This window comes from Anoplolepis gracilipes, chromosome 14 (assembly GCF_047496725.1).
Source record: "Anoplolepis gracilipes chromosome 14, ASM4749672v1, whole genome shotgun sequence".
In the NCBI taxonomy this organism is placed as follows: domain Eukaryota; kingdom Metazoa; phylum Arthropoda; class Insecta; order Hymenoptera; family Formicidae; genus Anoplolepis; species Anoplolepis gracilipes.
In genome coordinates this window covers 157,770-183,962 of record NC_132983.1, presented here as the reverse complement: position 1 = coordinate 183,962, position 26,193 = coordinate 157,770, and the positions used below count along the sequence as shown (strand labels likewise).

General features: G+C 33.7%; 1 protein-coding gene across 5 annotated transcripts in view; it reads right to left on the bottom strand.

Annotated features, from left to right (window-relative positions):
* Snf4agamma (SNF4/AMP-activated protein kinase gamma subunit) overlaps nt 1-26,193 on the bottom strand; it is a 42,566-nt gene that overhangs the window by 9,353 nt on the left and 7,020 nt on the right. For all 5 annotated transcript variants that reach the window (XM_072905704.1, XM_072905700.1, XM_072905702.1 and 2 more), the window contains exons 2-8: nt 25,265-26,098; nt 23,801-24,624; nt 21,256-21,343; nt 20,553-20,890; nt 19,959-20,180; nt 16,115-16,154; nt 5,264-5,397 (exon numbers count right to left, since the gene is read on the bottom strand). In XM_072905704.1, the coding sequence (XP_072761805.1) occupies nt 5,264-5,397; nt 16,115-16,154; nt 19,959-20,180; nt 20,553-20,890; nt 21,256-21,343; nt 23,801-24,624; nt 25,265-26,090 (2,472 nt within the window). In that variant the 5' untranslated portion in view covers nt 26,091-26,098. The remainder of the gene's footprint in view (nt 1-5,263; nt 5,398-16,114; nt 16,155-19,958; nt 20,181-20,552; nt 20,891-21,255; nt 21,344-23,800; nt 24,625-25,264; nt 26,099-26,193) is intronic.

Genomic DNA, 26,193 nt, shown 5'->3' with positions numbered 1-26,193 from the left:
CAACGTTAACACGTCGCTTAACACCTTCGCGATACTCGTGAAATAGTACGCGAGCGAATTATTCGAGATATTTTCGACGGTGGCATAACTCTCTCACTAGATGCGTCGCAGTTTGCCAAGAAATTCAGACTGTCGATAAACAGTCAAACGGTTTAGTAGCGTATTATTAGTATTATTAATGCAATTAAATATATGTCGAATATTTTTGTATCGAGTATATAATTATCCAACGGTATAACGTCGCAATCGCCCTCCTCCTCTCCCTTGTTATTCTCATTTCGAAATTTATTTTTTTCCTTCAAAATCTGTGTACATATGTGTGCTCTCCTTTTTTTCAATAAATTAATTCTCGACTTTTCACTTTCAATTGTTATCAATGGGGAATTCAAAGAGAGTAGAATATTATTTAAAAAATCGATTAAAAGATCAATTTACACGTAGCGTTAAGAATATATTGAATAACGAAGATTCGTAACTCGCGTACGAGACTCACTGTCGGTAATTATATTTTAAATTACAACCGCTATATCCGATTGGATTGCGAATAAATTCAGGACAAATTAAGGACATTGAGAATCTCCTTCCTTCTATGCTTGAAGAAAAAAAAAAAAAAAAAGGAAAAAAAAAAAAAAAAAAAAAAATCGATACGCTGTCGTTTTTTTATTGGTTCATTGGTTTGGAAAATGCTTCTTCCTTTCCCCTTTAGGGTCATCTTTTTTTCCAACTTACACGATTGGCTCATTCGATCCGCGCCAAGAATAGTAAAACGATAGATAGAACGATATATGTAACAAGTATAATAAACGAACGTGCGATAAAGGAGGGGAGCCGCCGAGTATCTTTCGCGCTACATTTATTACATCGTCAATAACTTGAGGCATTTGGTTATAAAATCAACAAACTTATTACGACGTAAGAAAAACCAGAAGATTGCGAAACGAAAATGATATATAATAGCGTAAAATCGGTTTTTACACGCCTCGTGTGTCTAAAGTCTAAATCGTCGTGTCGAATCTAAAAATATTCTACGATGGAGAGATACGATAGAGATTTCTGGCGGAAATTCCGCCGAAAGTGATTAGCCATCGAACACGATGGCCACTTTTTTTCTTCTTCCGGTTACTCTTAACTTGTTACTTAACTCAAAATTAATTTATCGCCAGCGGTATGCGGTATGTATGGTTTCGCTTTCTCGAGGAAACGCACAAGCACGATGTAATGGTTCTTTCAGCTCTTATCGTGTTATATGGCGTATAACGGATTTTTGCAATAACGTGTAGGCATGTGACAAAGTTTCGATACAAACGCAGGACGCGTTTGCAAGGCCGCTATATAAGATAAAAAAACTCTTGGTCACTCGTGCGTCATGGGCAGTGACGGTGAGGAACGATGAGGAACGATGAGGAGGATGCGACATCCGAGGCGACAACTTGTTGATGAGACGTCACCGTCACCGTCGCGAGGAAACCAATTGAAAAATAAGCGAAAAACTTTATAACCGTTCGTAGAAATAAAGTGGAAAGTCAGTTTAAAAATACGACGCGTAGAAGCTCACGGAAGACTGAAGATTTAAATGGAACGCCCACGCGAAAATTCCGTCATTACACCGACTTCGTACCTCGCGCTTGGCGCCTCGCGCCTCGTGCCTCGTGTGCCTCGTGCCTCGTACTCGTCAAGAAACGTATTGTATTTTATTGACAATTTCATGTAATTATCAGCTTATCCAGACTTATCCATCTCAAGTTGATTTGTAATACTCTTGTTAAACGTTTCACGTAGAGAGAAAAACTCGCGTACAAACATCAATGCCTGTAAATCACAGCTTGAACGTAAATTAAAACTGTATTTAATTCATTTAAAGTACACACTGAAGACTGTATGCGTAAAGATGATATTGACGCTATGCATATGCAGTTTCTTTTTCAGATGCAGTCAGTTAAATGTGGGAAAAGTCAATATTTGAAATCTAGAAATAAAGCCGAGAAAGAAGGCAAGCCTATCGCGTAGTTAGCGCGTAAAATTTAGCCTCGGTCGGAATCGCATCCAATATTTGCGACTCGTCCATCAAGTCGCGTGGGTAATGGGCTTCTAAATATAATTCCGAATCGCAATTGTTTACAAACAACTTCGACACTGGCATTCGGTATACGAAATTTTGGAAAGTTTACAAATTTCAAGTACATTCTGTATTCTCTCTCCCTCCCTCTCTTTAACCGCTCTTTATATATATATATATATATATATATATATATATATATATATATATATATATTTATATTAAAATTGCACTTATCATCACATCGCGCACTTTATAATTATGACGCAATAAAAGTTTTGTGCTCCACGTACAAAATAGAAAACCTGTTTTTCCTACTCTCTAGTCTTGAGTCATCGATGCAAAACATCAATCATCTTGAAATATTAGACGCTAGTTATTAAAGTTATATTACCACGATTATTTAATATCCTATTCCTATTGTCAAACTTGACTGATTGCAAGAGCGATAATGTTAAGGTCAGGGCCAAGAAACTAAAAGGTCAATAGGGATTCGCTGCTTGTATCGTTGCGCATGATAACAACACGCGCAATTTCTCTAGCAACAAGTGTTTATATTGTTGCTCATTGATAATTGGATGCGATTGAAAATTAAATTTCGCGTGCCATTATTTTATTATTATTATTATTACTACTACTTTCAAAAGTGAAAAATAGTAACGACGACATGCTTTAATCACTTTTGATCTCTAAAGCAAATATTGACTCTGACAGTAGATATCAATGACTGTTATTGCTTATTATTACACGAAAAAAAAAAAAAAAAAAAAAAAAAAAACCGCATACAACTATACAAACTTTCGTGAAAATGTCAAGTATCCGAGGCAACTACTACTCAGGCGTAAAACGAAATGACGGTTAATTAATCCCATGGTGATTAGGGAAAGGAACGTGTTAATAATTAAATGTCATCAAGGCCGACAGTGCGTCTCGAGTCGCGCAAATTTCTCCAAAACTGATTGATTGATTTCATTACACTCACTCGTCGTCATCGTCTTTCTCATAAGAACGCGTTCTTGCAAATTTCATCGGACGGAAATTTGTACCGAGAAGCATCTCTCTTACGTCGAGGTTATTCGATAACGATCGAGCGCACAAGCCAAGCCAAGCCAAGCCAAGCCAAGCCAAGCCAAGCCAAACCAAACCAAACCAGCCAGTCAGTCAGTCAGTCAGTCAGTCAGTCGATCTTGAGATCACGGCACAGAGTCGAGGAGAAATAAAAAAAAATCATCGCGCTCGATCGTTAGGTACAACGCGAAAGGAACAACACGATTGACTATAATTATCAGTTTTCTCGCTTCGTCGTCAACACCAGCTCGGTCGCTCGTGTTCAACTGGATCATCTCGTTCAGACTGGCGCCCGATGGGGCTCTCCGTCTCTCGTGAGTCTCGTGGAGCTTGCGACTTGCGACACGTTGTGTATGAAACTTACGGCGCATCGCTTTACATGCGCGTGCATGACGATTCCGCGCGTCTACACGACATCCTCATTATCCCGTAAATGTAAATAATTAATTAAATGAAATCAATTAACGATCACCACTTACTTGTCAACATTCTTTATAGAGAGAAAAATAGAAAAAAAAAAAAAAAAAAAAAAAAAAATGTTATCTCGCATAGTATATCATTTCCTTCGGTTTCGTACATTCAGATAATAATATTCGCACGCAGTATCTATCGAGTCAACCATTGCATACGATAAGAACATCGATAAGCGTTTAAATATGTACTTGGCGCGCGCATAACAGGACGGTAAAGTAAACGTAGAGAACAAACTTGAGACTTAAATGATAGCAAAGTAATATTTCATCCAACAATAAGAAATAAAATTGACAAACTAATTGTAAGGAAAGATAAACATGTTAAAAAGATAAAACTCGTTGTGCGCTTCTTGTAAAATGCATACGTTATTCTCTGTATGACTAAAATATAATTTCTTCATAAACATTATTATCTCCTGATAGAAATTATTTTCTAAAAATTAGAGAGAGGGAGAGAGAGAGACAGAGAACAGAACATCAATTATGTCTGCACTTTTTAGGCATTAAGAAAACTATTCAGTGTCGCGGGAATTAAAATGCCAAATTGTTTAGATAAATAGATACAATAGACACAAAAAAATATATATATCGTGAATATAATATACTCGAGTAGTAGATTTTACTTTACGCAAAACTTTGTACCACAAAGAGATAAATTATCGATGCTTGGTAAAATAGTACTCTAACATATCATTATAGGAAAAATTCTTTATCGACATTTAAGTCTTGGATTTTTTTCATTAACTTTAATAGATGCAGAACATATGAGACATAAATTGACATACAAATTTATCTAAAATACTACAACTTTTATATATCGTCACATTTCACAAAAATATATATATAATGCGATAAAGACGAGCAATAAAACATTCTGTTAATTTATTTAATATATTCTTTGGAGGATGTATATAAATACGAATGAAAAGTCTATATATATATATATATATATGTATATATATATATTCTCAATGTCCTCTCGTCGAGTAAACTTTTCTCATGACCTAGATTCACAATAGTCCTTCATGAAATCGATATGCTACGATTTATTCATTAAGCGTTTTTGCTCCATCTCATGAAAAGATGTGAATTATATCTCTTAATTTGTGCGTGTACGCAAAAAAATGAGAAAGAGAAAGAGAGATTTCATTTTTGACACATTATTATACACATTTGTATGAGGGTGTATAATAATGTGTCAAAAATGGAATCTCTCTTTCTTTCTCATTTCAAATGTGTGTGTGTGTATTTTAATTTTCAATCAATTGTTATAAGGCCAGCAGTATTTTTTATATAAATAAAATATTATATTTGCATATCTTGTATTTTTTGAAATAATTTTATACGTAAAAAAAAAATTTCTATCAAAATATATTGGTTTCATTTGTAATGGATATATGCATTAAATAAAATATACAGTAGCATAAAGACTCTCTTTACCACTCACAATATCTGTACACAACTGTTGAATATAAAATAAAAAAAAATTGCTTTAAAAATGTATGCGTTCTTAAATATATATATATATATATATATATATATATATATATATATATATATATATATATATATATATATACAATATTTGGCGCGGGATATAAGTTATTTTAATTAAAACAATTAAAAGATAATAAAGTTTTATATTTGATAATGACAATTAACTTACCCCTCGAGCATCCCTGAAGAGAATGGCAGCGTGAACCGGATCCAGGCAAGCATCGGACGCTCTGTGAGGTATCGCAGGTGCTCCAAGAGATAATCTTCGTGCTGTTGGATCCAATGAACTTCTTCTGAGCGCACCTAAAACAAATGGAAAGATTTTGTAATAAAATATATACAAATTTTTTCTATATACGTATACATACATTTGTATATATATACATATATAAACACACACATGCCATAATCGATCAAAGTTGATCGACGATATAAATTGAATAAATACATGTGGGTAGTTTAATCATAGAGTCATTTTTATATGTATAAACATGTGTGTGTGTATATGTAATTTATAGAAAAGAGAAAAACAACATTTATACATGTAAAAATGATTTGTCGCTCTATGATTAAACTAACCGCATGTATTTATTAAGTTTATATCATCAATCGACTTTGATCGATTATGTCATGTGCGTTCTATTATCATCAACTATTATAACGCTTGTAATTAATCCAATTTTCCTAGGTTTTGCTCTTAATAGTCCATGTAATAATAGGCAGTTCATAAACAGATGCGCAAAATTTTGTCATCGCGAATTACGTAAAATGTAATTTATATTATTTTTATACATTCTTGTGTTCTCATGTGCACAAAAAATATAACAAAAAATAGATTATTAACTTTTATTTTCAAAAAGTCGTGCAACTCACTCAATAAATATTTAATTAATTAATGTTGCTTTTTATAAATCACTTTTCATAAATTATATATATATATTATATAACATTTATTTATAACATATAAAAATATATTATAGTATAGTATGCTAAATAACATATTATAAAAGATTATGACTCTCGTATTTATATAAATGATAGTCTGAATATTTTGTATATACAATAGAAAACGTTATTACGTTAATATGTATACAATAAATACAATATTTGTAAAAAAAATTCTGCAGAGAGATGTTACTTGTTTTCTTTCATATTTCAATAATATATTCACTTATAAAATCACTCGCAGCGCAAACTTAGATTTTTGTTTCACAAATTTGCCAACGATAAAATTTTTAAAGCTAATATCTTGCTTACTTATTTCTAATAAATATTCGACACCAGTCGTCCAAGATTTTCAATAACTATCAAAATATTATTGTCCATTGTAAAATAAAAGAAAATTGATATCATAGCTACTGCTGACGAGGAACGCTTTGATCGCGGGCCGGGGTCTTGGAATTTTGTTTTTCTCTCAACGAAGGCCGTTTGCGCACGTTTCTATGATTAAATCCGCTTCCTCAGCGTGAGACGTTGAAGCGATATCCCGCTTTATCGGCAGTGTTTTTCATGAGCACGCGTTATACCCTCGTACAAGAGTGAAATAGATGTTAGCCAATTACAAATTTGCAAATTGTAGTCCAATTGTGTTAGCCAATATAATATACACAAAGAGATATTATAATATTGTATATCATTCATATCACTGAAAATTAATCCAATTAGAATACATTTTTCAGTGTTCTCCATATAAAACTAATTTAAATGCATATATGCGATAAAAAAAAAAAATATCGGAAATGACATTATTATTATATACCAATAAAACGGCAATAAAACAATCTTATTGTTAGAGAATAGACTGATGGATCGCAAAAGCGTGCACACGCAAATGTTTTATTTTTATTTCGTTAACTTGATTCAATTCAAATTACTACAATTTATTTATGATTGTCTGATTTTAAATAAATGCTCCATTTTTCATGAATGCGTGCATAAAAGATGAGACGATAAATCTTTACATGCTTGTCATATTTGCAAAAATTATAACGATAATTATATATAAGGTCAAGTTTTCATGTCCATACCAATCAATATACGGACTAATTGCAGAGTTTAAAAATTGAACAATTGAGGAAAAAAAAAACGAAATGAAGCAAATCGGCGTGACCGAATCAGAAATAAAATTGTTTGACAAATTGAAACAAAATCTATTAGATAAACAGAAACACGATAAAGAGAATATAGGTATATATACATTTGATATCGCATTGAATATATATATATATATATATATATATATATATATATATATTAATACTAGAAGATGCAGCGAAATAGTCCATAAATTTCCTCGTCATAAAGAGATTGAGACTTTAGTGAGATTTTTACGAAAAGATACTACATTTATATATAATAAATTTAAATTGTGTTGAGAAAGAAAGCTGCCTTTCTCAATACGTTGTCGTGGCTATTAAAATTAGTAATCGTTTTATTAAATATTTATTGCTATTATTCTCTTTCCTTTTCATTATATATATATATATATATATATTCGTGTTATTTCGCATCTCTCGGACGCACAATATTTACAATATTCGTTCATTTTGAGTACATGTCAAATTGGCATTTTGACAAGAGCACATAACGGAACAATATTGTACGAATGGTCAATTTAGCGACACGCCAGAGAATTTCCACACGCGTTGGTAGTTGATACGAAAACATATTGCGCAATGAGAGAGATAGTCGAAAAACCGAAATATAGCAGGGCAAATGAATCTGGCAAGAGAGAGAGAGAGAGAGAGAGAGAGAGAGAGAGAGAGAGAGAGACACGTGATTATCTATATTTCTTTTCTTTTAACGCTTTTCTGTATATACGCTTAGCTTACACACAACGTAACAAATCTATCTCAATAATATCGATATAAAATATATGGAATTATTTTTTCCTCTTTCTTTTCGAGTTTTTTTTTCTTTTTTGTCGATCAGGTATTACAATAGAAATTACGCTAGACAGCTGCATCGATAATAAAGTATTATCGTAAGATACATCTTTGGTAAATAATTTGATATAAGCTTCATACTAATGTGTACGAAATAAAAATAGTTACTATTTGTCGTAGACACATTATTGAACGCGTTCTATTGAGAATTTCGTGAGATTGATAGGATACGCGACGATTGGTCAGGATTAGCTCACGTTTGCTCGCGTGAGTTACCTTGCCTGAGTATGCTTTCATAAATCCTGTAGGTAGTCTCGCAATCGGCCTCTTGTAGGCTGGTGGGATGCCTGGCGCCGCCGTCCAAACTCTGACTTCTGTTCCTGAAATCTTCTTCACGTTTCTTCGGACTCTCGTGACACTCGCTCTGTCGTCTGATATGTCCCAATCTTCTGCCAAAATGTCGTATCATCTCCTGTATGCTGTGATGATGATGGTTAGGTTGGTGTTGTTTCTCGTTCTCGTTGGTCGGACTAGATGACGAAGGTGACGTTTTACCGCTGCTCGCTGCCCGATGATGATGTTGATAGTGATGATGATGAGAAGGATAATGATGGCTGTTACCGTGAATCGTGTTGTATAAGGACTGATGATGATTGGACGACGACGTGGAGCTATAAGATGAGCCGTAAGAAGAGCCGTAAGAATAGGCGGAACTGACCGATCCGCGGGATACGTGACGCTCGTGAAAATAGAGCTTGTTATCGTGTTTCTGGCTTAACAGTTCCTGTAGAAACCTCGTGTCGTGATTCCGGACGTCCGAAGACGCGGAGGAGATGGAGCTTTTGGTATCGCTGCCGCTGTTGTCGGAGCCGTGATGATGGGACAAAAGATGGCTTATTCCATGCATTTCACGAGACAGACGTGTCGCAAACAATGACTCTGATATCGTTGAGCGGAAACGACCGCACAAGTTTCACAGCGTTCATCGACGTCGCGTCCTCTACGCGCAATCTACGAATAACGATGCCAAGTAATTTCAAAACTAAAATAATCATCACACATGCGAAACACATGAGAGACATGTAATTATTTCCCATTTATCCATCCTTTTCTTCCCGCTATTTTATACAAATTCCCGCAAATAATGGCAACCTCGCGCATATGTACATACAAGGATACTAGCAAGTCTCGGCATTCGAAAAACTGCAAAATCTTTTAAACAACTTGACAAGATCTAAAAAAAAAAAAAAAAAAAAAAAAAAAAAAATCAAGCAATATCTATTATTTGATTAGTGCGCGGGCGTGTTTAAAGTTTTCTTTCTCTCTTTTTATAATATCTTTTTCGTTAAGGATTGTTTCTTTTGTACATTTTGTTTTTCGCATACAGAAAAAAAAAAAGATACATATTTTTCACGGTCCATTTTTTCGGAGGGGACAACTTTACGCACAAAGAAAAAGTTGTGCAAAATAATACTTTATTCTCTCAAATTTATTTGAGAGAGAGTGTGTGTGTGTGTGTGTGTGTGTGTGCATACTCGAAGAATGTAATTCCAATACAAACATCCCGGAATAACATGTTTTTTCTTTGCAAATTAAAATAATTAAATATGAGATATAAAAAAAGTAATCCTTTTCTCTTGTATCTCGTGTACGTGAAAGTTATTTATAAATAGCTACTTGAAATAACTTCATCATGCTACGTCGATTTCATCACGCTCGCGTCGAAAATGTGAAAAGAAAATGATGAGCGTATTACGTCAATTGGACGAAAAATCTAACAGGAAGAAAATGGAAATCTGACGTCAATTAAATTCTGGCAAGCGCAGATGAATCTTTAATAAAGTTTCGTGAACCAGTCGAATTCTCCCAACAGGCACTTTTAACAAATAAGATGGCGTTTTGATTAAAATATTAATAAAATAACAAGAGCGAATATGCATGACTGATGAATATAACGATACACTATATAATAATGCAAACAAGTATCACAAGCAGAATTTTCTGGTATGATTCAACGATAAGATCGTGTCACGACATACGAATCGAGTCATACAAATGCGATTGTGACATAACGTGAAGAAAAAAATCGACATTGGCCAAGTATTTGAATTCTCATAAAATTTTCGTTAATCATCGTACACGTGTACGCAGCTGCGGCTGCGTTGCGTCACTACGCAGAAAATTAAGATTCAGAAGGAAATATTTATGACACAAGACTGATTGCGTGATTAGCGGAAGCAATCACAGTGCCGCCAATTATTAAACACCCGAGAACACAATACGACAGCTTTACCGTTTATTAATTACTATTACTATTACTATTACTATTACTATTACTATTACTATTACTATTATTATATTATATTATATCATATTATTACCGTTACCATTTCTACTTTACTGGCAATTTTTCTTTTTCTTTTCTTCAAATTTTTCACAAAACTAAATGTAGCTCCATGTATATTCTTTTTTTTTTTTTTTTTTTTTTTTTATCTGAATATTTAAACTTCGTTTCTTTAAAACAGTTGTACTTTGCCAATGTCCCGATTTCTACAATTGCGTCTCCGAAACGGTAAATTTCGGGGTCGAGGGTGAAGAAAAAGTAGGCCGTATCGATCGAAGCCCTCCGAGAGGCAAATGTTCAAAGATTGTTGCCTCGGTTCAAACTAATATATCGACAATGAAACGCTAGCGAATCGAGCCTGACATTCGAGCGGAAATTTGCGAGTTAATTAAAGGACGAACAATCACTTTACTCGAATGTTTTAGCACGTGGTTAAAAAATAAAAAAAAAAAAAAAAAAAAAAGATTACGCAAGTCGTAGTGACTTACTATATATACTACCTACGGATATATCTCGTTTATCTCGTTAAGCGACGACGTTAATATTGGTTTTGGTGACACGAGATAAGCAGAACGCGCGAGAATTTGCAACAGTGAGTAAGAAATATACAAATGAAAATAAAGTGTTATTTTGCGTATTGTAAAGTTAGTAACTATTCAGATGACTGCAAATTTGTTCAAAAATAATACTTGTTGCTACCGCAATACATCATAAATCTTTGAAAGGCACGTGTATATTATTTATATTACGTAAATGCAATGAATTTATGACTTGTATGTGAATTAAAAATATTAACGAAAATTATAAATATTTTCTTTCTTAAGAAGAGGAAAATTTTACATTTTTTTATATACTTTATACACATTACATTCAAAAGCTTACAAAAAGAAACAATTTTTTTTTTAAATATGACTATACACACACACACACACACACAATATGTAAAAGACTGAAAATATATATTGTATAAATTTATTTATTTATTTATTAATAATTTTTCACCTATTTTCTTCAGTCTTTTATATATTGTGTGTATATGTTTGTGTGTGTCTATATATACATATATATCATAATTTAAATAATATCATTAAATTCATTATTTACTTCACACATGTACTGTCTTAACATTCAAATTTAAATTTAAAAAAATATATAAAACTGTAAAAAAATGTTTAACAATAGGGATGAGCAAATTCATATCATAAATGCTACATACGCGCTAATTTGTAAAGACCTTGAATCTTCCCCCCCCCCCTCCCACCCCACACAGAAGACCGCGTGTAGTATATCTGCACATATATCTCGTAACGAAGCGCACTATAAATTCAATTTAGCAAAACGTTGATGAAACCTGGAATATATATATATATATATATATATATATATATATATATATATATATATATATATATATATATATATATATAATTTAAACAAATTCATAGTAGATTCGATTTCATTTTTGAGTGAAACTTTTGAATATACTTTTACCGATAAAAATTAAGAAATAAAACCAACTATTCACTCCATTGTTAAATATATAATATTTTATTTGTACATGTACGTGTATTTGAATTGTATATGTTTTGTAATTTATATCGATTATCTGTTTAAAATTCAAGAAATATATTTTACAGAGTATCTTCAAAATTCCTTTTCCCTCTAAAGATAATTTTGCACGAGGAACTTTACACACGATACTTTATTCAATTTTATAATAACAAAAAATTAATGTATTTTGATATAGAAATATTTTGTCACAGATGTTTCATGTGCAAATAATTCTTTTGACTCGCTACATATCTTAACGTAATTAATTTTATATACACGAATAAATAAAATATATTAAACAATTTATATTTTGCATTTCCTAATGTGTATGTCTGTTATTGCCAATATTTAACGATAAGTCGTGATAACAATATACGTAAACGATGCGTAAAAATAAGTTAAAATATTTAATTCTCGCAATTCTCGCGTTACGCGAATCGTATATAAAAATAGTTTTTCTTTTAATATTTTATATAAGCAGACAAATGTATAAATTCATTATTTATCAAAAGACAAATATAAATTTATTACTTATCGCACTTCTTATTTGTAAAGTCCTTTCCAAGTTCTCCGATATATCGATTAATCGATTAATCTCTCCGATTAAATTTATGATATGCCTGTGTAAAATCATATATTTACTTATCGAAATTTTTTAAGCCTGTCGTTTGGTTCGCTACATCTGCAAAATGTTATTAAAATTGCATTCTTATCGTACGAAACGTCAAACGCCCGAGTGTGAACCGTAAAAAAAGGCAATGTAAGACACACACACACACACACATTATGCATACTCTCGGTGTAAGAAAAAATCTTAATACAGAAAGTTATGCCGAATCCGACAGACGGAAAACGTGCGCATTCGCGTATTTAAATGTTTGTGCATCAAGATTCCGTTGATTCAAAAATATACATCCAATAATATATTTATATTACTCTTATTGTTAGTATCGCGTCAAATTAATAAATTTGCTATATATGCTATTTAGGCAAATAATTTGTCATCATTTACATAATACTCTGGAGAGTTTGTCGACATTTCTAGGCACTTTACGTCTACGCATTTCCGGCTCCAAACGTGGAACAATCAACGTATGAATCTCCGAGACCGGTTTTTTCAAGGACAACGAAAATCCTCCGCTATCACGTACAACAAACTACTGGAGATCAAACTACTCGATTCTATCATCGTGCTATGTTATACTTTTTCGTGTATAAAGAGAGAATGACCTCTCTATTTTTCTCTTTATATTGGAGTGTATTGTTTGGTCGAAAGTTACAAATGTGCGAAAAGATAATATAAATTATGCTTTGAGAAATTTCGAACAAAAATCGATTTCTTCGAGATACATCATATTTTGATCGTATCTTCCCCTTTAATATTTAACCTTTCTCTTTTTCTCTTTTCAATGTATGCTTGACATAAATTATGCTTTGACAAATTTGGAAAAAAAAAAAAAAAAAATCTATCTATTTCTTTGAGATACATACATCATTTTGATCGTATCTTCCCCTTTAATATTTATCTTTTCTCTTTTTCTCTTTTTGTCTCTTTTCAATTATACTTGACACATCACACACATCTACATCATTTTAAATGGAAAAATCATATAATTATACGCACGCGCGTATAATGCGGCTAACAATAAGAAGAACGATGCCGAGCGTGAATGACGTAGTTATGTACAACGCGGGGAAACTGTGCAATGTCGCCGGTTAGATAACTTAATCCTTAAAGCGATAAAAAGTCGCATTATTCCTCCGTGTAACATGTTTCAATTTAGATTACGTAATAATGAGAAAGGCTGAGGTAAATGTCGAGGAAATGCCAGAAAGCCAATTCGCGTGCGCGCAATTTACCAACTTTATACTCTTTCATTTCATTTAAAGGAGACGAAACTCGCAAAGGGGGACGAGAGCAAGCGATAACCGCGTACGATGCGTCGGGAGGCGGGAGGCGGGAGGCGGGAGGCGGGAGGCGGGAGACGATAGTCAAGTACGAGACGATGCGAATCTTATCCGTTTTTTGCAGACGCGTCTCTCGATCATAGTACAATACAATACACGTGCGCGCGATAAAGAAACTCGCCTACTTTTACCTTCTCTCGTGTGTATCGTGTATCGTGTATGCCGAGTAATATGTTTCTTTTTTATTTAAAAAAAATTCTACACACGCACACTCTGTTTTCGTGCACAATAATTGCACATACCTACATTGATACGAGAAGAAAGAAAAGGAAAAGAAAAGGAAAAAAAAGCACTGTTGTATTAACACTGTACCGTACGATTTATCGCAAAAACGCGACACCACTGTCCTTCGCTCGCACTCACTAACAACTAACAACTAACAACACACGCGTGGTTGGTCGACGACGAGCGATGTTTACGACGAACGCAGGTCTCATGTCTCACATGCCGTGCTATTGACACGCTTGTCACGTTCTCGGTTCTCGGTTCTCGGTTCTCGGACGCGCGGCGCAGATTTAAAGGGTACAACGATGCCGACAATTAATCGCGATGGTCCACTGGACAGACGCGGAACCTTGACATTTCCGTATCGAAAGCATCCAAGTGCGATGTGCCGCTAACCGATTTCTTTGATTTCGAGTCGCGCGGGCATCGATTGTCAGCGTTCGCCGTTGAAACGTGCACTGCCACGGCCTTCGTACGACATTTGCACCGCGCTATCCGCCGCACTGTACGCACATGCACCGTACCACGTACCACACTCGTTTGCCGCGTGTCGCGTATGTATGTAGTACGTATTGCGTACGTATACCGCATCGCGATACGCGTTAGACTGACGATTCACAAATTCCAACAGCGCCATCTTCAGCAAAGAGCTATAAACTTTGTCGCGCGATCGTACAGTCGATCATTCTTGAGAGATACATATTTTGAGATACCGACAACTACATCTGATATAATATATACCTACATATAATCCTGTGTATATTTTTTTACAGATATATAATTAGAAATCAATTTATCGTTAATAAATAAATAAATAAATAAATATATATGATTACCAATTGAAGCGTTCGGTTTATATTTAATATTATTGAAATATATCGAAATAAAGATTGCAACTAATTTTATTTTGTTATATTTAATAATTATTTAAAAAATCATATACCCCAAGTAATACATATGCGATCATCGGGTCGTACTTGTAGAAAATAATTTTTTTTATATCCTCGTTTAAATGATACTTTGCATGAATGTAAACTTGTATTAAAGCTATTAAATTAAAAATTGTAATAATTATATAATTTATATAATAGTATCATTAATTTTTTTAGTATAAACCAACTATTTCTGTATACAGATAAAACGCGAATATATACCGTATATATATAGAATTGAAAATAATTACCGATATATACTATAATAATATCGAGAAAAATTTCCGTGGCATGTTTGTTACATAACATTTATCTCGAATAAGTTTCTCATAAAAAAAAAAAAAAAAAAAAAAAAAAATAGAAATAAAGAAAAAAAAAACATTTGATTCTTTCAAGAATATCGAGTAAGAATTAATATTCCAGGTACAGCTTCGTCTTTATATATAGGGTGTTTGTCCATAAATGTCCGAACAAATATCTTGCAACTGGTTAAAGTTACAAGAAGGTTTTAATAAGAGAAATTGCACAACTTTTCAGTTTATTACAAAGTGCATGTAAAATAATTTTTTTTCACTTGTGACTTCAAATTATGAAGATCATCTTCATTTTTTTAAATGAAACTACCCTAAATTTTTTATAAATCAATTCCTCACAATATTCCAAGTAAAAAGTAATAGAGGTACGATGGCATAAAATACAGTTGTCTTAAAGAAAAAAAAAAATAAATTGCAACAAGCAGTTACAGTTATTTTTTACGAGTCACGAGTAAAAAAAATTATTTTACATGCACTTTGCAGTAGACTCAAAGCCGTGCAAATGTTTCTTACTAAACATTCCTGTAACTTTAACCAGTTGCCAGATATTTGATGGAATATTCATGAACAGACATATGATTCTGTATATTATATGTGTGTGTGTGTGTGTGTGTATTAATTGAAGAAAAACCTAAAAACTTACAAAATTTGATAACCTTTTCTGTTTACAACGTGAAAGTATAAACAGAGGTCGCATATCTGACATATTATCAATTTAGACCACAGTTGTGTTGGATGCGCGATTTCTTTTTTCAACAACAAGATTAGAAACTTTAATGCAATTGATTATAGGTTACTTACTCTGTGACGCTATTTGTGTCTGATGTTGTACTGCCGCTCTCTGAAACAAAATAAAAAAATTATATGTAAATAAAACAATATTTATTACATTACACATCTGACAAGTCTTGTTCACTCGTCAATCGTCTATCGTAATCGTAATAATTATCGCAAATATATTACAATGCTAAATTAATCGACTATGTAAATATATTTAATTACGCTATTTATCTCGAAATAAATGCAGTGGACATAAAAAATATAATTTTGTGCGTGTGTGTGTGTGTGTAAGAAATTATATTTTCTACATTTTATAAATTTACTTTGTATTTAGTTTAGTTTTTTTTTCTGTGCATTTATATATATATATTTTTTTTCTAATTTCAATAAGCATTATTTCCTCTTAATGTTGCAATTCTTCTCAAGATATATAAATTCAAAAAACATAATAATAGCATAAATCTATAATGTATCGATATTTTTAATATCGAGAATATCAATCGGACGATGCTATAGTATACATATTACTATATCTATAAAAAAGAGACACAACACGCATGCACGCGCGCACGCACACACATATAAATATTGTTTGAAGAAAAAATTGATTTATATATACATTTTGCAAAATCAATCGAATGCCGGACGCTTCAAGACTCTTGGCATCCAAGGAACGGCTTCTTGGCTTTGCACCAAAATAATCGTCCTTCTTTCCGCTCTTTATCCATCGAAAATATGAAGACATTCCAGAATGTTCTGTGTCTATCGCCCTTTAGATTTGTCGTCAAATCGCATAACTGAATAATTAAAGTTGTACATTTTTTGTTTTACTCTATCTGTTGATTTACGAATTTGAGTTTGAAATTATTTTATTTTAAATTATATGTATATTGTTGTATGTATATTTTGTAAACTTTGTAAAAACCTGCTTGTTAAAAAAAAAAAAAAAATAAAAAATCCTAATTATGGAACCTGCACGATTGACAGAAATTCATCCCTTTCCATCTTTTCTTATTCATCAATTCTCTCTCGAGTTGTTTCTCGAATTAATGCTGTAATATAAACTTTATGTGTGACCGTGACATAACATAGACATATTATCTGTCTGTTGCCTGTGCGATAAAAAAAGAGAAAAAAAAGAAAACGATTACTAATACGGTGTGGCACATATGCCACAGGTGCAGCACACATGTTTGTGTTAGCTATCATTCGGTGATCTCGTCTTACAAAAGATCACGAATGATAATATAGTTTTTCTCTCGCCTACTCTTTCTTTTCTTCAATGTATAAGTGTGTGTGTATATGTACATATATATATATATATATATATATATATATATATATATATACACACATACACATACATATATACATGATCATTGTTTATAATTTTTGTAACCTAATTGCCACACTTATTACTCTTGAAATTAATTAATTTCATCCCGTTTTGACTTTTTTGATGACTTTAACCTTGATTATCAAATAATAAATAATAATGTGTACTTGACGCTATCGATATAATTAAATTTGTATTTATAGAATAATACGGAAAAATTGTTTGCATCAGTCGAAAAGAGAATTTTGCGACACGTGGAATTTATCTGATTGTGAGATAGCCGGTAACGCAAATACTGGCGATTTGAAAAGCGTGTCAACAGCGTAAACAGCTTGAGACTTTTCCATTGCAAATTTCGTATTGTCGGTAACCCGACGTGACATTAAGCGTCTTGCTTAAACTTACAATGGAGGAGATCCAAGTCTTTTATCTAGGCTTTTAATGACAAAGCGAAGATCGGTAAATCTTTCAGATTCCATACTATACTTGTGTACATTTTTTCTAAAAATTTTTTCAACAAATTTATTTTAACAATCAAGTATAATTCAATGTTTGTAATTTAAATTTGAACATTGTGTACTTATAATTTTAAACGTTCACGAATGACAAATCTAATAATTCACACGATGCTTTATCGTCATTCGATCAATTTTAATAGGTTTCGCCTTTTGGGAGAAATTAATATTTTTTTTTAAGCATTTTCTTCTTATTAAGAGAAAAAATTCAATTTTTTTTTTTCCCCTCAAGCAGGTCTCATCGCTTGTGTTGCAATTATTCTCTTACTAATCGATGTCGATCAGTCGATCACCTGATGAATTTTTCTCAATCAAATCACATACACTCGCACTATTGCAAAACTAACAGGCACGATCGCTCTTTTTACGTGTTCAGTGTAGCAAGTACGACGAGCCACTGAGCGGGGATGTGTCTCTCTTTTCTGTCTCTTTCTGCTTGATACACGAACGTGCTACCTCCCACTAGAGATGGCTGTATACCGTGTACTGTATACGCGTTGTATTTTGTCACAAACACCGAGTCGAGACACCTGCTCCGTACGACGAGAATCCTATACAAACACTCGCATTGAATAATTTTCATAATGCAAGAAAGAAATATTATTTTTTTCCTTTATTAAATTTATTACCTTATTGTTCAAATTATCTGTATATGACAACATACAGCTTGTGTTATGTTGTTTCATCTCGAGCGAGAAAAATATATCTTTAATGTCCGAAACACATTTCTATCAGTTGTAGATTTTAAAGACCAAATTTCATCAGCGTGTGTTGTGAGTAAAGATAAGAAAAAAGTATGTTATATAAACATTGGTCCATAAATGCTTTATCAACGAGTCGTACAAGAAATACAAAGTAGAATAGAACGATAATGCTTTACAGTTTATTTCAGTTGCATTTATGTATTATTTTAAAACCGTTGAAAGAGTAGATTATATTAAAATTTATTTTTAGAAATAATGTGCCATACAATGTTGATCATCTTTAATGACACTTGAAGTAATAAATACAATAACGATTATACATTTGTATAGACAATTTATCTAGAAATATATTATTCGTCTATAATATGTCATTTTTGTTATAACATTTTGATAAAGCAATTACAAACTCTCTTGTATGTATTTATATAACAATCTCTTTAATTTTCCTCATACACATAAGGGGGGGGGGGGGGAGAGAGAGCAATTCTTCATGTTAAAAATTTGAATATTTTGTGAATATATATAGTGTGATTGTGTTTTTATATACATACAAAATGCGTAAAATAAGAAAATTCTCTATCAATTATCAGTCTTGTAATTATTGTTGATTAAAAATAGAATATATCACTACATGGGCAATACGCTTTTAATACAATACTTATCTCTAACGTTTCGTTATTATAACGTTTTGTTATTATCCCTTTTCTTTACTATCGATTTATTTACACTTTGCTTTACTTTATTGACTATACAATATTATTTATCGTATATATTTGCACAACAATTTCATTGTTAATCCCAAATTAAGAACCAAAGGGTAAAAAGATAGGAAACGTTTTTCTCTACTCTCTCTTGCTTACGCGCGATAAAGAAGACGTCTATCTTTGCTAAGGCAGATTCTCGACGCGCGCTACTGATTATGTTTGAGCATGATTTGTTCCATACTTCTACCTGACCTAGATTATGTAGAAATTTTTATGATTTGTAAAATATATTTGAAAATTTCAAATCTGTGTTTGTGCATTGTATCAAATATGTGCGTGTATTTATATACGTAACAGTTAAGTAATAAATTATAAAACACCAATTGTAAGCTAAATAAAAGTAGAATTGATTTTTTTTTTCGTTTGTCAATAAAACAGGATCCATGAAATATATATATATATATATATATATATATACACACACATATATATGCAATTGACCGTACAAACGTAATAATCTATATAATTCAAAATAATTGTTATCGATGCCATTGAATCGATGAATGAATTAAATACAGAATTTAATAGAAGTATAGGATTACTTACAGCTTTTCGTTTATCCTCTGCACTCAAGGCACTATGACTCCTATGCCTGATAAGATCCATAACTTTGCTAACAGGATTTCGGCTACTTTCAGATCCAGCCCTAGGTCTTCCACTTCCTTGTTCTTTATTTTCTTTCTGTTCTTTCTGGCTATCTCGATGATATTCTTTCTCTGTATGTACATCCACCGACGAGCTCCCATGCGATCCTCTATGCAAGGAATGCTGGATAATGGCAAAGAGAAAAAAAGAGAGAGAGATAGAAAAAAAATGAATTAAAATAAAAGATATTATATACGCGCGTGCACGCACGCACGCACGCACGCAAATATACACACAATTATAAATTATGCTATTCAAATAGTTTTTTTTTTTTTAATTTATATATATACTATGTAATATTATTAAAATTACTTTCTTTTCTGCACGTTTCTCAACTATGTACTTGAGAGGAACTCTTTTTAGAACAAATTAACATAACGCATGCATTGTATATAATTATATAATGCATCTAATGTACATATATTGCGGCATGTTCTATAAAATAGAGAGATTTTGTTATCAAGTTTCAATTTTCACAAAGTTTCTTTTCTTTACCTGAACGGCACTTTTCATATTAGCTATAATACTGGGTTTCCTCTTGCTGGCGTCCGATTTACTCCTCGGTCTGAAAGCATCAAAGATCGCCGGCTTTCTCGTAGGGCTGGCGGTGTCGTCTGTAGTACCGCTACTTCTTCTACGTTCCGTGCTATTACTGCGGCTATTACTGCGACTAGTGGAACCGGATCGAGTACCAGAAGTCTTTCGACCACCCTTGCCGGAACTGGACGAGCTTGATGCTTCGGTCGGCTGCGGAAGGGGTGTCGATTTTCCAGAACTGGGTGCGCTTCCATAACTCGACTTTTTAATCGTCTTCGAGTGCGAGCCCCATGTATCTGTAAGTTAAATTATTTCGTTACTCAATACACCATTAGCCTTTATCATTTACTCTTACAAAAATATACGACAAAAATGACGAGCTTTTATTTAACATTATATGTAATTAGTAAGTATTTCTCTTTGTCCCTCTCTCTCTTTCTCTCTCACATTGTGTTTTATGTACATGTATATAATTCCATTTATCCTCTATTTTATAATTTTCCTTTTTCTTTGTTATAAAAAATTATTTTTTATTAGTAACCGAAAATTAATAATAATAATATGATATGCAAATATTTTTAAAACGTTACTTACGTGCTTCAAAAGAAAAAGATGTAATAATTGCACATATACAATACAATATTGCCAATTATTAACTCACCTGCTCGTGGTCTATGGCCTTGAGATGCATGATTGGAATTATCCGCATCCTCGGTCACGATCGTTGGAAGTGGTTGTGAACCAAGTTCCTAGAAAAAGAAAAAGATTTTTTTTTTAATGTAAATATAAAATCTTAAACGTCCAAAAATTTCTTACAGTTCCAATGATTATGAGAGAATTAATATAAACCGTGAGCCGAAGACGGCGCAAGATTAGATATCACTGTTTAATCACACGCTAGATAATATCGCGATAATATTTACGCAAGTTTTTCAAACATCATCAAATGCAACACAAGATATTTAATGTCGTAAAATTAGTATAAAAAAAAAAAAAAAAAAAAAAAGAGAAAGATTATTGCTGTACGCGATGACACACACATTCCAGTTGTATAATAAAAAAAAATATATATCTTTGAAGTACTTTCAATAAAAGATTTATCAGAATGTCTAACAGACACACAAATGCGATCGTTTCACTTTGTTTGTGATTTCTAAAGTGCATTTAAAAATTTTGAATCTATCTGTTTCGTGGTTTAACCAAATGAATACCATCATATTGTATAATAAATTAAGAATCTCATCATCGACAGATAAAATATGTCAATTATAGTGATTATAATCTTTATCTTTTATGTATTTAAAAAAAAAGATTTGCCGATTTTTATTAAAAATCGTAACCTTGTGTAATTCCCAAATTATAAAACTTGTATTATCTCCTATATTATGTAGCGTCAATATTTTTATCCTTTTTCACTAACCCACATGCTCTAAAAGAAAATGTTTATATGTATGGCCTTTCATAGAAATATATTCATTAATGATACAAATACGGCAAAAAAAGCGTACAACAATGAATTGTAAAATGAGTATAATTGTGAAATAAGAGGATATTGAGAGACGTCCCGTGGAGTTGTTCGTTATGTGTATTCATGTGAATTCTTGTGGAGATGAGATCGAAGAAAATTGCGACAGAATGGCGACCTTCCCTGCAGAGATTCTCATTTTCATTCACTTATACTCTCTCTCTCTCTCTCTCTCTCTCTCTCTCTCTCTCTCTCTCTCTCTCTCTCTCTCAAAATATCGTTTTAATTAAGCTGCCATAACATTAATTAATTAATTAAAAGTGAAATGTTAATTGTAAGAAAGAAAATATATTTAATACCTTATAAGTTCCGTGATACTCTGGGCAACGATCCAGATACGGCACTAGAGAATACTTTCGTACTCTTCCAAGAGATACCGACATCTTGTCACATTTGAGTCAAAAGCAATACGATTCTTAAATATTTGTTGCTCAAGTTTTGTTATGCGTTCACGAGTTTTCGATGACAAGTAACAAGTATTCCGACAATGAGTATCCAGTATCGCAATCATTATCTTTTCGCAGCTCGTTATCGATAACGATTTTCCTTTGGACGATGGTCATGTTAATCGTCAGTAGTATTGTGTCAGACTATAATAGTCACGATAATCTTTTTCGATATTTTCTTATTTCACAATTTATTAACAATAACACTCAGCGTGATAATATACCAATGGAATTTTTTTTACGAATATTCTTTCTTTAATTCAATTTTTAAACAACAAAATTATCTTATAGTAATTAAATATTAAAGATGGAGCATGTCGACAATTTAAATTGACTTTACGATAGCTTAGGAATATTCATAGTGAACAAATTCAGAATTGCACTATTGTATATCTGTATACGTATTGGACATATAAAAGGATCTATATATATGTGTGTGTTTAGATTTAGGCAATGATTTGATATTTGACATATTTGACATATAAAAGATGTAATAAAATGCATAAATCTGCGTATTGTTAGCGCAATGACACGTTAGACGGAAAAAAAGAACCGAAATGGAAGAAATGTCGATCGAAGAATAAACGAGCAGTTTAAAGTGACGCGAATGATACATTAAACGGACATTCACTCACGCAACTATCCCTCTCGTTTTACAATAATAATAACTTGTGCGTACAAGTATTATTGATAAATCGACACGTATGTATGTTTTAAAAATAATAAAACGTTGCTGAAAAATATACACGCAAATACGACGACGAATTTAATTTTGGTTTGTCACGTACCGCACCATTACTAAATATAATTTAAATGTCATTCGATTAAGTAGACAACAATGAGGGAATGGATAAATTATTTGTAAGATGTGTAGTTGCAAAAATCGATTAACTAGGATGCTGATATATAAATTTGTAGAATTGCTTCTTCTCTTTGTGGTAACTGATTAATTGGTGCAATTATAAATGATATAAATAGAATGTAATGTCGACGATGATGATACAGAACTGTGTGCACGTATCATCACGTACATGTCATTAATTTATTAATCCTTGAAAAAATAAAAATGACAAACAACAAAAAAGTTGTGTGTGTGTGTGTGTGTGTGTGTGTGTGTTTTTGTGCAATTAATTTCATTTTTCTTAATAAAGTCTCGCTAATAATTTTCGATAATAAAAATCTTTTTTTTTTCTTTCGTTAATATCGGTTGGGTTAAGAATCGAGATAATACTCACTCGCCGTTTTCTCTCCTGCACGAAATCCACTCTGCGTATCCACACTTCTTCCGTGGAATCATAATCGAGAGTGCTGGTGCTACTCGCTTGACTCTTCATCTCGATCAAACTGCTGTCAAAGAATCTTTTGTCGAAATGTGGGCTGGGCAACGGGCTAGTCCTCGAAAAGGTCATACTGGTGGAATACGAAGGAGGATCCGTAGCGGGGAAAGTCATGCCTGGACCGGTGGTGTGTCTTCTCCGAAGGGGAGGTTTCGTCGTGGAAGTTGGCGACGTCACCGTCGACGTTGTGAATCTACCGGAGATTGATGTCGCGACCGTCGTCGTCGTCGTCGTCGTCATTAAGGCGGTAGTACCTATTGTTGATATCGTTGTCGTTGTCGTCGTTGCCGTTGCCGTCGCCGTCATCGTCGTCGTCGCTGTCGTTGCCGTCGTCGTCGTCGTCGCCGTCATCGTCGTCGTCGCTGTCGCTGTCGCTGCCGCTGCCGTCGCCGTCGCCGTCGCCGTCGCCGTCGCCGTCGCTGTTGTCGTCGTCGTCGTCGTCGTGGTCGTCATCGTCGTCGTGGTCGTCATCGTTGACGGCGGCGTCATCGTTGACGGCGGCGTCATCGTCATCATCGTTAATAATGGTGACGACGGTTTCGCGTCCGAAACACTAGACGTTGGAAGAGACTTTTCGTCAATCTTTTCAGAGCTGGAATTCTCCGAGGAAGAGGGGCTCGATGCCTTGGATGTCTTGGAAGAAATACTGTCGGCCTTTTCGCTCTTTTCAATAGTCGTGGCGTCTTTCTTGTTGTCGACGCTCGGACTATCGGCATTCTTCCCTGAAAAGTCACAATTAAGCGCGTCTAAACGTCACGTAACGCGATAAAGTTTTCATTATCTGATTCGTATGCGTACAAGTAAAACTTTTTCCAAAGTAAAGGAACGATACAAAGGCACGCTTGTGATCTCCTCGCTGAACGGTTGAGAAATTCGTAAATAAAAGAATACGCGAATAAAGCTATCCCAAGTACGCGTACCGATAAAAATCGTTGCTGCTAAACTAACGAAAAAAAAGGTATTTACAAAAATAAATACGCCGAATACAGTAGTACATGTAAAGAAGCAGTGGATAACTTTTTTTATATCGAGATCTTGAGATTACGTTCTTGTAAACGATCAAGGATCATATTCCTCATAGAGGGATAAGAGGATGAAAAGAGGAAAGAGGATGAGAGGTGTTATAAATACACCTAAGCGATCGTTACGGAGTGACTCTTTGCACCGTGTTTTGCTTTGCTTTGCCAAACGCGAACACGCTGGCTAATGTTAGCTCTCATTGGACGAGCTCCTTGTAATAGCTTTTATGTATTTCGTAACTGTACGCTTTTCTCGATAATGCTCGGTAATTGTCCGTGCGAAATGATTAGCTTTCAAAGTTCTCTTTGAAATTACAAAAGAGGAAAAACCGTCTTCTCTCACCTTCCTCGGTCTCGTATTCGTCCTCTTCTCGGCATTCCGACAGTCTTCTGCCCCAGGGATACGGACTGTGCGTCTGATTCCTCGACGGTAGTCGATTGACATGCGATAGGAAATAATGATGAAAGAAACTGTCCACGCCATCCGAATCCTCTCCGGAGGACTGTAACATATCTTTGAGCGCCGCCAGAGACGTGATGGTATTGTAATTGATCGCCGAGACTAGATCATCCTCGATGTCGCTATCATCCGTAGTGTCTTCGTTCTTAGACGCGTTTTCCTTCAATGGCTCCTTCATCGTTTCCACTTGCGCTACGCTGGTCGTTTCCGGCTTTGATGGCTCCGTCTTGTCTTCCGAACTTGTCTCGGACTCGTCGTCAGAGATGCTGATGGATGTGCTGTCGCTAGACGACTCTTGTTCTTTCTTCTCACAGCTCATCCGCGTTTCCTTGCGCTCTTCCTCATCGGCGGATTCCTTGCTCTTCTCCTCCTCTTCGTCGACCGACAAAACTTTCTTCAGCGTTTTCATTTCGTTCTTCAAATTCATATTTTCTAAAGACTCGCGTTTATCCTCTCCCTTGATCTTTCTATCGACGTCCTCCTGCCCAGTCGACTCGTCATCGTCGTCGTCGTCATCATCGTCGTCATCGTCGTCGTCATCGTTGTCGTCGTCGTCGTCGTCGTCGTCGTCATCATCATCGTCGTCGTCGTCGTCGTCGTTATCGTCGTCGTCGTCGTCGTCGTCGTTGTTGTTGTCTCGCTTTTTATTATCTCCGTTTACGTCGCATTCGTCCGACTCGTTTTGCTTATCGTTACCGGTGCTCTCCATCGAGGAAACTGAAAAAAAAAAAAAAAAAAAAAAAAATAAAGTAAATTGTCTCATTTTTGCTCGCAAAAGATTGAAAATATACGGTTTATATACTTTTCTCAAT